General features: G+C 37.0%; 1 protein-coding gene across 10 annotated transcripts in view; it reads right to left on the bottom strand.

Moving 5' to 3' along the window:
- Nucleotides 1–14,755, bottom strand: part of myo9aa (myosin IXAa) — a 126,129-nt gene that overhangs the window by 14,167 nt on the left and 97,207 nt on the right. For 9 of the 10 annotated variants that reach the window (XM_058781028.1, XM_058781030.1, XM_058781032.1 and 6 more), the window contains 11 exons: nt 12,843–12,971; nt 12,698–12,737; nt 11,997–12,119; nt 9,991–10,071; nt 9,756–9,866; nt 7,938–8,063; nt 7,614–7,763; nt 6,713–7,011; nt 4,493–5,962; nt 3,900–3,987; nt 3,510–3,707 (listed from right to left, as the gene is read on the bottom strand). In XM_058781028.1, the coding sequence (XP_058637011.1) occupies nt 3,510–3,707; nt 3,900–3,987; nt 4,493–5,962; nt 6,713–7,011; nt 7,614–7,763; nt 7,938–8,063; nt 9,756–9,866; nt 9,991–10,071; nt 11,997–12,119; nt 12,698–12,737; nt 12,843–12,971 (2,815 nt within the window). The remainder of the gene's footprint in view (nt 1–3,509; nt 3,708–3,899; nt 3,988–4,492; nt 5,963–6,712; nt 7,012–7,613; nt 7,764–7,937; nt 8,064–9,755; nt 9,867–9,990; nt 10,072–11,996; nt 12,120–12,697; nt 12,738–12,842; nt 12,972–14,755) is intronic. The other variant, XM_058781034.1, reaches the window with a different exon arrangement.

The raw sequence follows: 14,755 nt of genomic DNA, 5'->3' as shown, positions 1-14,755 counted from the left end.
TCCTTAACATAGTCTGAAAGCACTAAGTGGTTAAATCAATTTCTTCTACAACACTAATGCACTAAAACTAACCAGTGGCACACAATGAAAGTGCACTTTAAATATAGCATATGACTAGGATAAAAAGTAAATCTCTTAACTTTTAAAAACAAAAAAATCAAGAAAAGAACAATAGGACAATAGTATTTAACTGAAACTAGAGGGGTCATTCTACAAAACAGGTACTTTTTGTATAATTTAAATAATAAATACAGTAACTTATATTAACAGATATAAGTAACATTTATAGATAAAAATATATTAATATTTTTAAATTCTCTCTCTCTCTATATATACAAATAGTCATGGCCAAAAATATCAGCACCCTTGTTAAATATGATCAAAGGCGGCTGTGATAAATTAATCTGCATTGTTAATCTTTTTGATCTTTTATTAAAAAGGAATTCACAAAAATGTTGAGCACTCCAGGATGATTATGAACATGAAATTATCCAGCCATGGCTTCCTGTTTCACAGAAATATAAATAGGAGGGAAAACAAAGCCCAAATTCCCTTAATCATCCATCACAATGAGAAAAACCAAATAATATATTTCTGATGTGCAGCAAAAGATAATTGAGCTTCACAAATTAGTGAAGTGGCTTTAAGAAAAGAGCTAGAGCAGTGAAAATTCCCATTTCCACCATCAGGGCAATAATTAAGAATTTCCAATCAACATAAAATGTTACGAAACTGCCTGGAAGAGGACATGTGTCTATATCGTCCTAATGCACGGTGAGAAGGAGAGTTTGAGTGGCTAAAGACTCTCCAAGGACCACAGCTGGAGAATTGCAGAAAATAGTCTCGGGGTCAGAAAACCTTAAAAAAAAAAAAAAAAAAAATGTCAAACAGCACCTATCACCACATGTTGTTTGGGAGGGTTTCAAGAAAAATTATCCTCGCTCATCCAAAAATAAACTCCAGCATATTCAGTTGTCAGACACGACTGGAACTTCAAATGGGACTGGCTTCTATGGTCAGATGAAACTGAAAAATTATCTTTTTAGCAGCAAACACTCAAGATGGGTTTGGTGAACATGGATAAAAAGTACACCATGTGTACAATGAAATATACTGCTGTATTTTTGATGTTGTGGGCCTATATTTCTGATGAAAGTCCTGGACATCTTGTTTAGACACATGGCATCATGAATTCTATCAAATACCAACAGATAAAAAAAATCAATAAGTGACTGACTCTGTTAGAAATCTTATAATGGGCCATGTTTGGATCTTCCAACCGTACAATAATCCAAACACAAACCTCAAAAACAACACAAAAATGGGTCACTGAGCACAAAACCAAGCTTCTGCTGGCCATTCCAGTCCTCTGACCTGAACCCTATAGAAAATGAGTGAGTGAACTGAAGAGAAGCAGCACCAACATGGAGCTGTGAATCTAAAGGGTCTGGAGTGATTCTGGATGAAGGAATGGTCTCTGATCTCTTGTCAGGTGTTCTCTAACCTCATCAGGCATTGTAGGAGAACATTTAGAGCTGTTAAACTGGCAAATAGAGGTTTCAAAAAGTATTGAATAAAAGGGTGCCGTTAATTGTGGCCAATGTGTATTTGAGAAAAACATTTATTTCATAATGATATTTCCCCCCATTTTAAATTCTTATTATCCAATGAAATGTTAGATTTTTGCGAATTTTTTAAATAAAAGATCAAAAAGATTAACAATGCAGATTAATTTTCACAACCTTCTTTGATCATATTTACCAAGGGTGCTGATATTTTTGGCCATGACTGTATATGTGTGTGTGTGTGTGTGTGTGTGTGTGTATGTATATATATATATATATATATATATATATAAAAAGAGGCACCGGTTTCATACAATGACGCAGATAATGACTGAATTCTACAGTATTGTTAACCAACAAGAATGGAAAGAGTGATTATTGGAAAGAGAGCTACAGAATAAGAAATATAGAATATGCGCCATGATGGTTCCATGGCTTTAGCCTTGGTGAATTGTTGCAGAAGAGAAGACAGAGCTAGATGTTAAAGCATGCAGTACTCTTTATCCGAGGTGGCAGTGTAGAAAGCAGAATCTCGCAGAAGGTCTCAGTTGTTCAGGAAGGAGCAACCTATAACTAGCATAGCTGTTATGTCTAGAAAAGCAGCGTGGTCAGATTGTGAAGAGTGCCATGGGTTAAACTTTAAACAAGATGCCTTTTTACATCAGGTAAGAAAAGCAAACTTCTGATGGAAGCCATCCATATCTGTGTGGCTGGTTCATAAACCAATGTACTGAAGAAAACAGAAGTTCTGGGTCAAGTGTGACAAAGAATTATATCTACTATATTTTTGTGCTGATCGAAAATGCATTAAAATTAGGGCCGTCAAAGTTAATATAAAAACTCATGAGATTAAATTTGTGTCAAGAAACAACTGTAAAATAAGGTTTTAATGACTAGTGAAAAACTAACAGTGCTTTTGACAAATATGGTTATAATGTACAGTAACATGGTTTTGTGTGATGTTACAGTACATCCACACCAAAAGGTATCAGCATAAATGTCCAAGAACACTGTTCTACTGGCCATTGCAACATACAAAAAAAAAAAGCTTGGGGATATTTTGGATTGTGGCTAGAAAGGATACAGCTACGACTGGAAACTAACAATAAATTAATGTTTTTACCTATTAGATTGTGTTTTATTAACATCTACACCTATCCCAACCCTAGACCTACCCCATACAATAATGCAAAAACAGTAATTATTGTTGTATAGTGTGACAAAAATTATGGTATATAAATGTGCGCATGCCCAGTAGCTGCAGCTGTATGCTTTTTAGCATTAACTGATATTTTGGGAAAAATATACCCAGAAGTGAGTTAAATCTGACAAAAGCTTTTTGGGAATTTAATGTAAAGTAATATAATGTAAACTAAACTAATCTATAAAATAAAATATAAATTATATAAAAATATAAATAAATTAATTAAATAAAGCAAAATAAAAAATAAGATAGAAATTGTATATAACTTTTTTTATTATAAAAAAAGTTTAGGTAGGGTGTTGGTTAAGGTAATATATTTATACAGCTATTTATCTAGCTGTATATAAAAACAATAGATGTCTATGAAATGTCCCCATTTACAGTAGACAGCTAAGTAAACTACTGTTTGTATTGAGGAAAATTCAAAATTTAAGATTAATCAGTATTTTTTCAATAAATTTTTTTTTATCTATTGACAGCCCTTATTAAAATGCAAATAATTCTTTGCATTGTATATTTTATGTGGATACAGAAAAACACCTGCCATCACAGATGAGAATAGTTTTCAAAAGGTGTTTCAGCATCTGTGGTTGAAGACTATGTCCTTCAACTGGATAGGGAGTGTAGAAGCGTTTCAGGTGGTCAGTAAGGCGATCTATCAGGTTCTTCTGGAGGAGTTAGCTGTAGAGAGAGATCTTGCTGCGTGGGCCTGCTTGCGCTAGCACAGACCATTAAATTACCATTTCGGAGTCACTGTGACAAGCCTCTAGTGCGCTCTCCTCTGAGTCCTGCTTGGGGAGGGGTGTGCCAGGAGACAGAGGGGTCTCATCATATTCCTCCTCCTCTGACTCCCCCTCTCCCATGACGTTTGAACCGCGGGTCAAGAAGTCTGAACGTGTCCGTGCCATTCGGGCTTTTTTATGACCCGGTCGGCCAACCTAATCAACCAAATGATAAAACAAATGAAGATGCTCCCCCATACGTTAAGGTCAGGTGACCCCACCAAGGCCTCGTGAGGCAGAAAGAGTTCAAAGTCAAATATATTCAACAATGAGGAAAAAAATCTTGAGATTTGTGAAAAGCTATTTAAATTTGTCATGACCTAAAGTGTCAGTTGCTACATCTCTCACCTCACTCTTAGCGGATTTGTAACCCAAGAGGCTCAATTCATTCTGGACTCCTGCGGTTTTCCCTTGATTGGCTAAATCCTTATCCAACCTAAAACAAATTCAAGAAGTTCAAGGTTTAGATTACTCAAAAACGAAAACACTGCCATCATTTTATTCACCTTTATATCAATCTAAAACCATATGAATTCCTTTCTTTAGCTTTGTGTGCAGAATAGACTGGAATTTAAAGTGATTATTCACTGAATATCTCATCTTTAAGCATATTTAAAGATGGCATCTTAGGAAGTTTCATGATAGGTTTAATGTTAACAGCTTACATTTGTCTGTTCCTCACACAAAGCTAATGTCTGACTTCTGAAGTATTGGATAATAGTGGAAAAGTCATATGGACTATTTTTATTTTTGAAGCTTAACATCCTCAAGTACCCATTTTCATTGTAGAGTAAAGGACAACTTGTACATTTTATTTTTGTGTTCAGCAGAAGAAAGAAAATTAAACAGGGTTTGGAAGGTGAGTATGAAATAATGATCATTTTCATTTTGCGATGAACTATTTAGTAACTTGGCACCCTGAGGTCAAGCTCATCACTTACTTAGAAACCTTGGCCTTCGGAGAAAAGAACATGTTTCCAGGCCTCTCAGACATGTTCATGTTGACATTCTGAGTGGACGGTTTTGTATTTATTCTCCTTCTGGCCTCATCCCCTCTGGATTCCAGGGTCAACTTCGGTGCCCACCCTTCTGCTACATTGCGGCTGTCTTTTGGCTGGCCTCTGAAAATGGAAGGAGCAGCTTCCTTTTCCGGGACCAGTGGCTGAGAGCTGAGGTCAGGCTCTGGCTGAGCTAAGGGAGCAGTGCCTCTGTCTGTGAAGAATCTATCTTGCTTTCCTCCTGTACCTTCTTGTCTACTCTGCTCGATCCTTTGCAGAGCTTCAACCCTCTGCTTCTCATACCTCTCCTTCTCATGTTGGGCGTTATGCTCACGTTCTTTTTTCAGGATGTGCTTCTGCTGACGGATCTGCTCCATCAACTCTTTTTCATTTTGCTGCTGCTGATGTTTCTGGCGCTCTTCCTTTGCTTCATTAAGCTTCTCTAGCCTTTCCAGAACAGAGAGGCTTTCGCTGCTAGGCTGTGCTGGGCTTGGCGGCTCACTGGTCTGGGCGGCACTGTCTTTGACCTCTGGAGGCTTCATATCTGCTTCATTTAAAAGGCTTTCCTTCTGCATACTAATAACCACGACCATAGGTCTCCGAGTGGACTCCTTCCTGTCTTTGATAGGTTTGCTGGGGCCATCAGGGCACAGGGTGGCAGAATTAATGGTGGACTTCACAATTAGAGAGCTGCTTTCTGATGGAGGGGAGTAGAAAGTTGGGAGCGAGTTCTGCATTTTGGGAGGTTCAGGTTGGCCAGCTGGTTTTGACATTATATCAGGTGCTGGAGTGTCAGAGGGCAAAGCGGACTCGGGAATGTTGGAGAACACATCGTGCTTGTCAGGAACAGAAGGAGAACCAAGGTCCTCTGGTTCGGCACAAGGTGCCTTGTCTTTGAAATAGTCGTCTATATTGAGTAGCTCAAAGCTGCCCTTGGAGCTCTGGCTGTCTGGAGTACCCTGAGGAGTGTGAGGGATCTCGCTGACCAGCTCCACTGACCAGCGCCTTTCTTCCGAAGGAGACGCGGCTCCGGTGGAGCGCACCTTAAGAAGTTCCAAGCTGAATTTGGCCTGCTCCAACTCTCGCATCCGCCGGCTCTCCCGTTTGGCCCGGGTCCTCTGGTTGGGATCCTCTAGAGTCTGCGGTCTTTCTCGGATTGTCACTTCAGATGTTGGTTGTACCGTTGCCATACCCTCTGTCATCTCTGGTGCCATCTCTTCAAAAACATCTCCTCCAGGCACCTCTACTGCACCGATGAGTTTCTGTTTGCTCCCGTCCTGTACGTCGCTGGAGTCTTCCCATATGCTTTGATCCAAACCCATGTCTCTCAGCTTGCCCTCTTCTGGTAACAAACTGGTCTTTCCATTTGGCAGCTGAGTGGATTTTAATCTCTGCTCTTGAAGTTCTCTGAATCTGAAAATTTCAAAAGACCACTTCTTAGTAGGAAGACAGGATACATGGTTAACAATAAAAAAATAAAAAATTGCGGGGTAGTGCTTTTCAAAATTCCCATCAGCTTTGCAGAAAATCATGATGCTAATGGCTATAATAGCTTAGCATCTTCACATTTCACTGATTTGAGATGGCCGATTATATATTTTACATTTTGAAACTATATACGCATTCAAGCATTTGAGATTGGCTATATATATTTGTATAGATCACATTAAGTGAGTATGCTGTATACAGTATATGTGGATAAAGTTGGATGTACTGCATTTCCAACTTTATATAAAGGGTTGGGCAATAATATAGTTTACATTTTGCAATGATATAAACTATCACACAGCTGAGATTTGATATATTGTACATGTCGCTTTATGTAAGTGTACTGTATGCATGCCGTTGGTTGTACTATACAGTAAATACAACTTTTAATTCATCGCTGGACAATAATATTGTTTACATTTTGCAATGATATAAACAATAAAAATGAAAAAACAACAACAAAGGTTAGTAAACATCCTTCTAAACTTTAAGTTCTTATCCAATTCCAGTGTTAAACCAACCAGATTTTTGCTTGGCAGGCTACCGCTATGAACCCTGTATAAAAAGCATTAGACTATTGCTTGGTGTAACCCAGACCATTATAAAGTTCTCCCTGTATTATCAGGCAATTTACTTCAACAGAGCTGTACCTCTGTAGAAAGGGATGTATCATACCTCTGCCTTGCCAGATAGCCTCTACCCGCTGCTTGGAGGCGGATGGTGATATCCCGCTGCCGGAGGTAGAGCTCTCTGGACCTGTGTCTTCTCCATGCAGTCTGGATCCGGAGGGCTGCCTGCCCCTGCCAATACTGCCTCCAGTTTCTCTGGATCACCACGGCTGCCTCCCTCCACAGCAGGAGTCTACGCCTCTCTTTAAAGCCTCTCCAGGCTGACTGGATACAAACTGCTGCCCCCTGCTGGACACACTCAAGCCTGCTGTCCCCCTGTGAAGCCTGACAGTTCCTCCACCAGTTCTACAGGAGACAACACAACGCAGTGGGGATTTAATAAAAGATTTACTCCAAAATATTTGGTGTAAAAACTTATGTTTTAGAATAGACAGAAATATACTTTTTCACATGTACAAAACAGTCTTGTTAGAAAAAAATTTATACTAAATAGTAATCTTACTAAATAAGAATATTTGGTCAAAACATGGAATCAAAAAGGATCAATACATAACTGCAATCAGTCTATCCACATTTTTTAAAACATCCTTGAGTGTTTGATGGAACAAATAATTCACCTTTAGAGTTAAAATAATATTTATTTAATACTAAATCCTTTATTTCTGTAAGTGCTTCCACTGTTTACATGTCAAAAGCCTAACCCAAATACCACAGACACGGTTCCCACACCTTCTGTCCAATGAACTTTGAATAAAAATTTGATTAACTATTTTTTTCCCCTCTCAATCCCAATTGAAAAAAAAAAAAAAAAAACCCTAAAACTTAAGATTCTGTTTATTTTCAATTTGAAAATAGCAATTGTAAAATTTCTTGATATTTCCAGGCTGTAAACACTTTGATATTATCGTCACATAAAGCAGTAAAAAAAAAAAAATCTTAGGAGGTACCTGTATCTGGGAAGCAGCCTGTTTCATTCTGAGGAAGTTCCTTCTCTCCAGAAGAGCTCTGAAACGTCGCTGAAGATTAATGATTCTACGCAGCACCTCCTGATGGAGCAGGTCTTGTAGCCGCTGACGCTCTATTTCACGGAGGAACACCTGCCATACACACGTATGGACAAAGAGACTTGTCACACGCATGCAATACTGTACATTTCCAACAAAGCTAACCATGAATGGACAGTATGTGTCATCCCAAAGGCATTAGAAAAAGTTAGACTTTAGGAATTTAATTAAGTCCTATCACTGGCAGAGGCTGAAGGTTGATCATACCATGGTACGGCCCACTTGGAACCCTTCGGGAGACAGATCCACCTGGTGCAGGTACCGTCTGATAGCTTCCTGGTTGGCCTGGTTGGTACCCTCTGGTAACAGCACATGGAAGTGTCGAACAAAGTCCTGGGGGGCATAACACAGAGGCTTTACACCGCACCGCCATAGTGAATCTTTTTTCTTGATGGCACACACACAAAAAGTCATTCACTTTCTGAAGCATCCAGGAAGTGACATTTCTCATTAAGGCCTTAAAACTGGGCAGATTTCAGAACACTAACATCACTGTGAAGGCATGCCTTATTGAAGTCTCCGTCAATGCAGCCCACTGGGGGTGGACAGTCTGGGAGGCAGATGCTGTTGTGTATGCAATTATTCCTGGCCACTCTTATTGCAGACTATAGAGGGCCTCTGTGAAGTCAGCTAACTACACCAGCTTCATACCTTACAGAAATTACTGGGGGCGGAAACACTCAGGCTTCATAAAAAGACACTTGAGCACACATTGTCAAGATGGAGAACTTAATAAAAATAAGTCATTGCTAAGCAGCTGCTAGAGTGTTGTTAGCACATTGCTAATGTTTGCCAACTGTAATGATAGGTGTTTACTTACTGATAATTTGAGGCTGTATTACAGAAATTCTTGACTAAAGATTTCAAAAGTGAAAGTGTGGCTTAACGTTCCATGCATTTTTGCATCCAATCCATTTTAAAGCCACAAATGAAATACCGAAATACATGCATTTCCTTTTTTATGGTACTAACACTCATGAGTTGAATAAGCAGATACAAACCCATTTTCCTTATTCTTCCTCCTTAAAAATCTCTATTTTTATTTTTATTTTAATAAAGTGTATATTCTACTTTGTGAGCAGCAGTACAGTACAATTTTGATATTCAGCTTCAAAAAAAAAAACACCATTCTTTTTTTAATTTTCTTGTCGTGGATAAAAAGAGAGAAATGGATGCAAAAGTACACATACCCCTCAAGTTGCACATTCATGTAAAGATACCCAACCTAAGAAACTGTAATAGTGAGGCTTGCCTTAGAAAACACTACTAATTATTGAAAAGAGAGCTGATGATCTGTTTGAACAATCAGTCATCAGGGATTCACAGTGTGTAAACTAATCCTATTTGTATCATCTACATGACGCTATTTGTCTGGGCTGAATTCACAGAAAGTGGCCAAAACAACAGAATCATCCCCAGACAGCCACACCCAGGAAAGGAAATGAATAACTGGAAACAATGATTTCAGCTTTGGAATTCCAGAAGATGAGGATAGGATAAGAAATTACGCTGATCCGTGTACAACATCATTCAAAAGTTTGGGGGCCAGTAAATTATTCTTTTTTCTTATTTTTTTTTTTTTTAAAGAAATTAACACTTTTATTGAGCATGGATGCATTAAACTGATCAAAAGTGACAGTAAGGACTTGTTTTAAAATAAAAACATAACATGAAATAAAAAACATTATTTATTTTGAACATGCTATTTCATCAACAGATTATGAAAAAATTGTATCACGGCTTCCACAAAAACAGTTTACATCATTGACAATAAAGAGCACCAAATTTTCATACTGAAATGATTTATGAAGGATCACTTGATACCGAAGACTAGAGTAATGACTATACTCTAAAATATATTCAAATAGAAAACAGTTATTTTATAGTAAAAGAGTAATAATAATAATAAAAGAGTAATAATATTTCAAAATATTACTGCTTTTACTGTATTTTTAATTAAGCATTAGAGACTTCTTTGAAAAACATTAAAAAACCTTTACTACTGTGTGCATGCATTAGTCTCACCTGAAAAGTGTACTTGATACTGTAGCCAGATTGTCGGATACGCACGGTTTCCAGCATGCCTGTGTAGCGAAGCTGTCTCAGCACCAGGACATCATTAAAACGCAGAGGGAGCTGAAAAGCAGCAGGGACTTGTGTCAAACAACAACCATAGAAATGTATATAATCTATAAATGACATACTGTACAGTATGAGTGAAATTAATATGAAACAAGGACATTCACAAGGACTAACACACCTTTTCTGCATTTGATCGTATGCACTTCACAAAGTACGGCTCTGACTGACCCAGCGTCTCCATCAGTTTGTTGAGAGAGGCCTTAAATGAAGTAAAACACCAGAAATAAATGAATAAATAAGCATTTGTTCAGGTTAAATGATATTTCACATTTGTACACAACGTACACGGCAGACACAAGCTGTATGTTGTCTGCATTACTTTAACTGGCTGAATAACACATTGAGCTATAGTGCTCATGAAGGCAGCACAAGTTCAAATTCTTCAAATCTCATTTTCTCCTGTTTCTTCACTATAAAGGTAAATCTCACAAAACCTGTCAAGAACATTTCACTCCAAAAGAAATAAAAATATATATTCTGAATGAAGTAGACCATTCCAAAGTAGCAAAAAATGTACATATAGCACCTGACATGCTAATGTTCAAGATCTTTGAAAAGCCTTTGTTGTGTGTTTCCATGTCTGCATCTCTCTATACAGACTAGGGAAAGCGGCTATTTTGGTGGTCAGGAATTCACTCTCTCTTCCCAAAGTGAGAGCCACACAGAACAGGATGTGGGAAGTGAGGTCATCCACACATTTGTGCAGGCCTGCTGCCAGACGCCCCAGAACTGCAGAGCGAGTGAATGTTTACAGCTCTCTGTCTCAATCTGAGACACTAGAGGGAAACGTAATTCTTAGCCAGCAGAGTGAATTATCATACAATGCTGCATTTTGACTCCACAACTACATTCACTTTCATTTCACGTGGGATTGGATTTTTTTAAAACAGATTTCAACATTTCTCTTTACAAAGATGAATGTTGCATTAAAAAACCTGGAAATACTTTTGTTTGTTTTTTTCCCAGCTAGATTTCATAGCTAGATTAAACTATGAGAATCCATCATAAAATAAGCATTTATATGTGTAAGTGCATACATGTTTAGACAAACTAAGGTAAATATGACCTTCCATTCTGATTCTGCATCCAAAATAAAAGTTTTTTTTACATAATATATGTGTGTATTGTGTATATTTATTATGTATATATAAATACACACACATACAGCATATATTTTGAAAATATTTACATGCATTTACATGTATATATTTATATTCATATAATTTATATTTATATTTATATATATATATATATATATATATATATATATATATATATATATATATATATATATATATATATATATATATATATATATATATATATATATATATATATATACATAACATTTGTCTTAAATATACATGCATATGTGTGCTGTGTATATTTATTATGTAAACAAAAACTTTTCTTTTGGATGCGTTTGACAGCACTAAATTATATGCATTTAAAATACATACAATGCTAACTTAGCAAGACAAAGAAGTCAAACATTTTATTTAATTTAAAAAGGTCACGACGAAATGAATGTTGATTTGAAAATGTCTGTTTAAGTTTATGGTGGCTCAGAAATAAAATAGCAAAAATCCTTCCATGGTTCATTATATCCACTGTTGTACACTGTTATTATTTGAAGTAAATCAACTAGAGAGATTGAAAAGTCTATTTTAAGAGAGTTTAATGTCTAATTTAATTGAATTTAATTAAGTCCACAGGACCAAAAGTGACCATAAATGTAAAACCCACAACAGCGCTGACAACAGTAATGCACAGTAATACGCAGAGACTCGGCTAATTCAATAGACTGTAATGTGCATGAGTTCAAGCTCTGGGTAGGTAAGGAGATCCTGTCCAGATAAAAACAGCCATATGACAAATACGTACCGCTTCACATGATCTAAAATGTCATGAATCATTGACTTTTTCTTTTTTTTTTAGCAAAACCAAAACAAAAGAGCTTGGGAATGACAGCTATGGTTATTGTATCAAAGACAGACATGATGCCGTTAATTTGGGCTTTTTCTGGCACTGATAAAACTGAGCTGTACAGGGTGGAAATTACACCATACTTACACAACATGGACATGATTCAGAATACTCTTAAGAAAGAGAGCGAAATCTGACCTGGAACTGGGCACTGATACTTGGGGGTTTCTTTTTCTTGTGGAGGTGCAGCAAGGACTTTGTGATGCGGTCTTGTAACGTCAGGTTACTCAGGTACTTCAGAGACTTGACATCCAGTAAGTGCTGCAGAAACAGACACATAGACAGATGAGACACAGTCAATCGGGCACAAGCTTACAGAGACTAGTTAAAGGGATAGTTTGCCCAAAAATCTGAAATCTATCAGCATTCACAGAACCTCATGTCATTAAAAAAAACCATATGAACTTTCATGGAACACAAAAGGAGAAGTCAATTCCATATATGGCAATCACAGTTAAAACAAAAATCAATGAAGTATCCTAAATTGTTTTTGTTTTTTTAAAGTCACATAACGCAGCTAGCAAGCTCCAAAAAGTACTAAAATAGACAGAAAGGACATAAAATTACTGATATGATACAATATTCCAAGTATTCTGAAACCATATGTGTGGGAAAAGACAAAAATTCAAAAAATAAATAACTTGACTTCTGCATTGGTCAAATTTTATTAGCACTTAAAACAATGCCATAAACTTGGACACTTTGCTAAATATCTCATAAAAATAAAACAAAACAAACATAAAAAACAAAATGACAAAAACACCAGATATTGATAACATGGTGAGTAGCTCATGACAGACTTGTTATTGAGTAAAAAAAGTATGTTATGGGATTCGCACCTTAGGAAGACTGGGCTTCATTTTATAGTTTTTATTTCTCCTGAAAAAAAGCATAAATAATAGTGGTTATGCCATTTCAGTAGCCTCTTGTATTTGATGACAGTAAAAGTAAAGAGCTGTGTAGCACAGAGTGACAGTATCTCACATAAGGATGCCATGGGCTCGCTCCAGGAGTTTACTGCTGGTGGAGTTGACGAAGATGCCGTCCTCTTCATTCAAGGATCCAGCAGAGGACAGACGGTTTTGTCTCCCAGGACGCCCATTCCATCCCTCTCTGAAAGGGACAGCAAAAATATGGATATTAAACACACATCTCATATCTCTAACTGCAAAAAAGCTAAATAATTTGAATGAAATATCTAATGTTTGACTTCAATCATTCTAGATACTCTAAAGACTGAAAAGGCTTCAAATACATTTCCTTTGATTCAACATGGTTTCGGTTCTATGTATGTACAGTATAGAGCAGGATAACTTAACAGTGTGGAACCCCTAAGTTGCAAGGTAAACCCAGCCAACATGTATACATCTAGGTTTTTTGCAGTTAAAAAAGCAAGTAGCTAATTGAGACTTTATAGGATACTTTTGAGGTAAGTCTTTGTCCAACATCTAACACACCAAAACAGCACATTCTATTTAGTAAATCAGACTGAATACAGATAATTATATAAGAAATGTATGTTACTGTTTGGGTTCCATGTTGATTTATTATCATTTGAACGTAAATAGGGATGTATGCAAGCACTAATTTTCATCAGCCGCCATGAATCCAATCAAATTTAAGATTCTGATTCCGACTTAAGATATACTGTATTTATATGAACTCTGAACATTGCAACCGGATTCACATATTTGTTCACGTTTGCAGAGAAAGCCAGAGAAAGTGGTAATGTCACTTGAGCTACTCGTTTTTGCCTTGATGACACATCTGAAAAGAAAGTTGTCATCAAGGCAAAGAAAGTGTCCGAAGTTTTATTTATTTATTTATTTTTTAAAGCAAATATTTAGCAAATATTCAGTCGCCTCCACTGACCAGTATGCAAGACTTGAAATTTATATACACATTCATAAGACATTAAATTTATGTAAACATGCAACATGGCACTGCTCAGGTATTTTTGAATCCAATTCATAAAATAGTCAGATTCAGCCATTTACATGTTTGTTTTTCAATGCTGCTAAAATTATTTCAGGTCCCTTCCAATCCAATCAATGTTTCGTTCATATCAAGCTAATTCAAACTGATTAAAGTGTTTACACAAAGGTTTTTCGGTTCAGTTGAGCCATCAGTCTGATTATAAACGGTTTGGGAACATGTAAACACAGCTACTGTGGCTCATCTGCTCATGTACTGTAAATCAGATTTTGATGCAGTGAAGTTTGTATAAATAACCATTTTATAATTCATAGTTGTTAAAGGAACCATTCAGTATACAGTGTGTTATTCAGAAATCACTTTACTGTCTATACAGTGCTTCAGCAGAAATATTATCAGTGTGAAAGCTCAATGCAAGTCTGCACCATATGCTCTCAGAAATAAAAGTACAAAAGCTGTCACTGGGGCAGTACCTTTTCCAAAGGTACACTTTTGTGGTGCTGTATGTTGGCACGCTGCCCAGGAGGTAAATTATACTTTTTGGATAATTTTATATACATCTCAAATGCAAGTTTTTATTTGACTGCTGATTATTAAATACATAAAAATGGCAAGGGGGCGACCGTAATTTTATGGCAATATTCTGTGTACTGGAGTCACTGGAGCATGTGGTCGTAGACTGTGGAGAGCAATTACCCATCAGCCTAGGGCCTGTCCTCCAAATGAGCAAATAACTCCACTCTTACATCACACAGGAAGCAGCTGCTCTTTCCTGGTGTTTAATGGTCACTTAGTAACCCAAAAAGTGTGTGGGGTTGCAAAACAGATTAGGGGGACTTTACAGTGCAACAAAAGCGCTGTTGTGAACTTGGCTCTTGCCACTTGTTCTGCATATCAAGACTAATCTCAGTGCCATGCAGTCATTATCAAAGCATGAAGCCAAGAAGGCCGTGGGTCATCCT

Source organism: Onychostoma macrolepis, chromosome 07 (assembly GCF_012432095.1).
Source record: "Onychostoma macrolepis isolate SWU-2019 chromosome 07, ASM1243209v1, whole genome shotgun sequence".
In the NCBI taxonomy this organism is placed as follows: domain Eukaryota; kingdom Metazoa; phylum Chordata; class Actinopteri; order Cypriniformes; family Cyprinidae; genus Onychostoma; species Onychostoma macrolepis.
The sequence above is the reverse complement of the archived record's forward strand: the minus strand, read 5'-3'. Positions and strand labels throughout refer to the sequence as shown.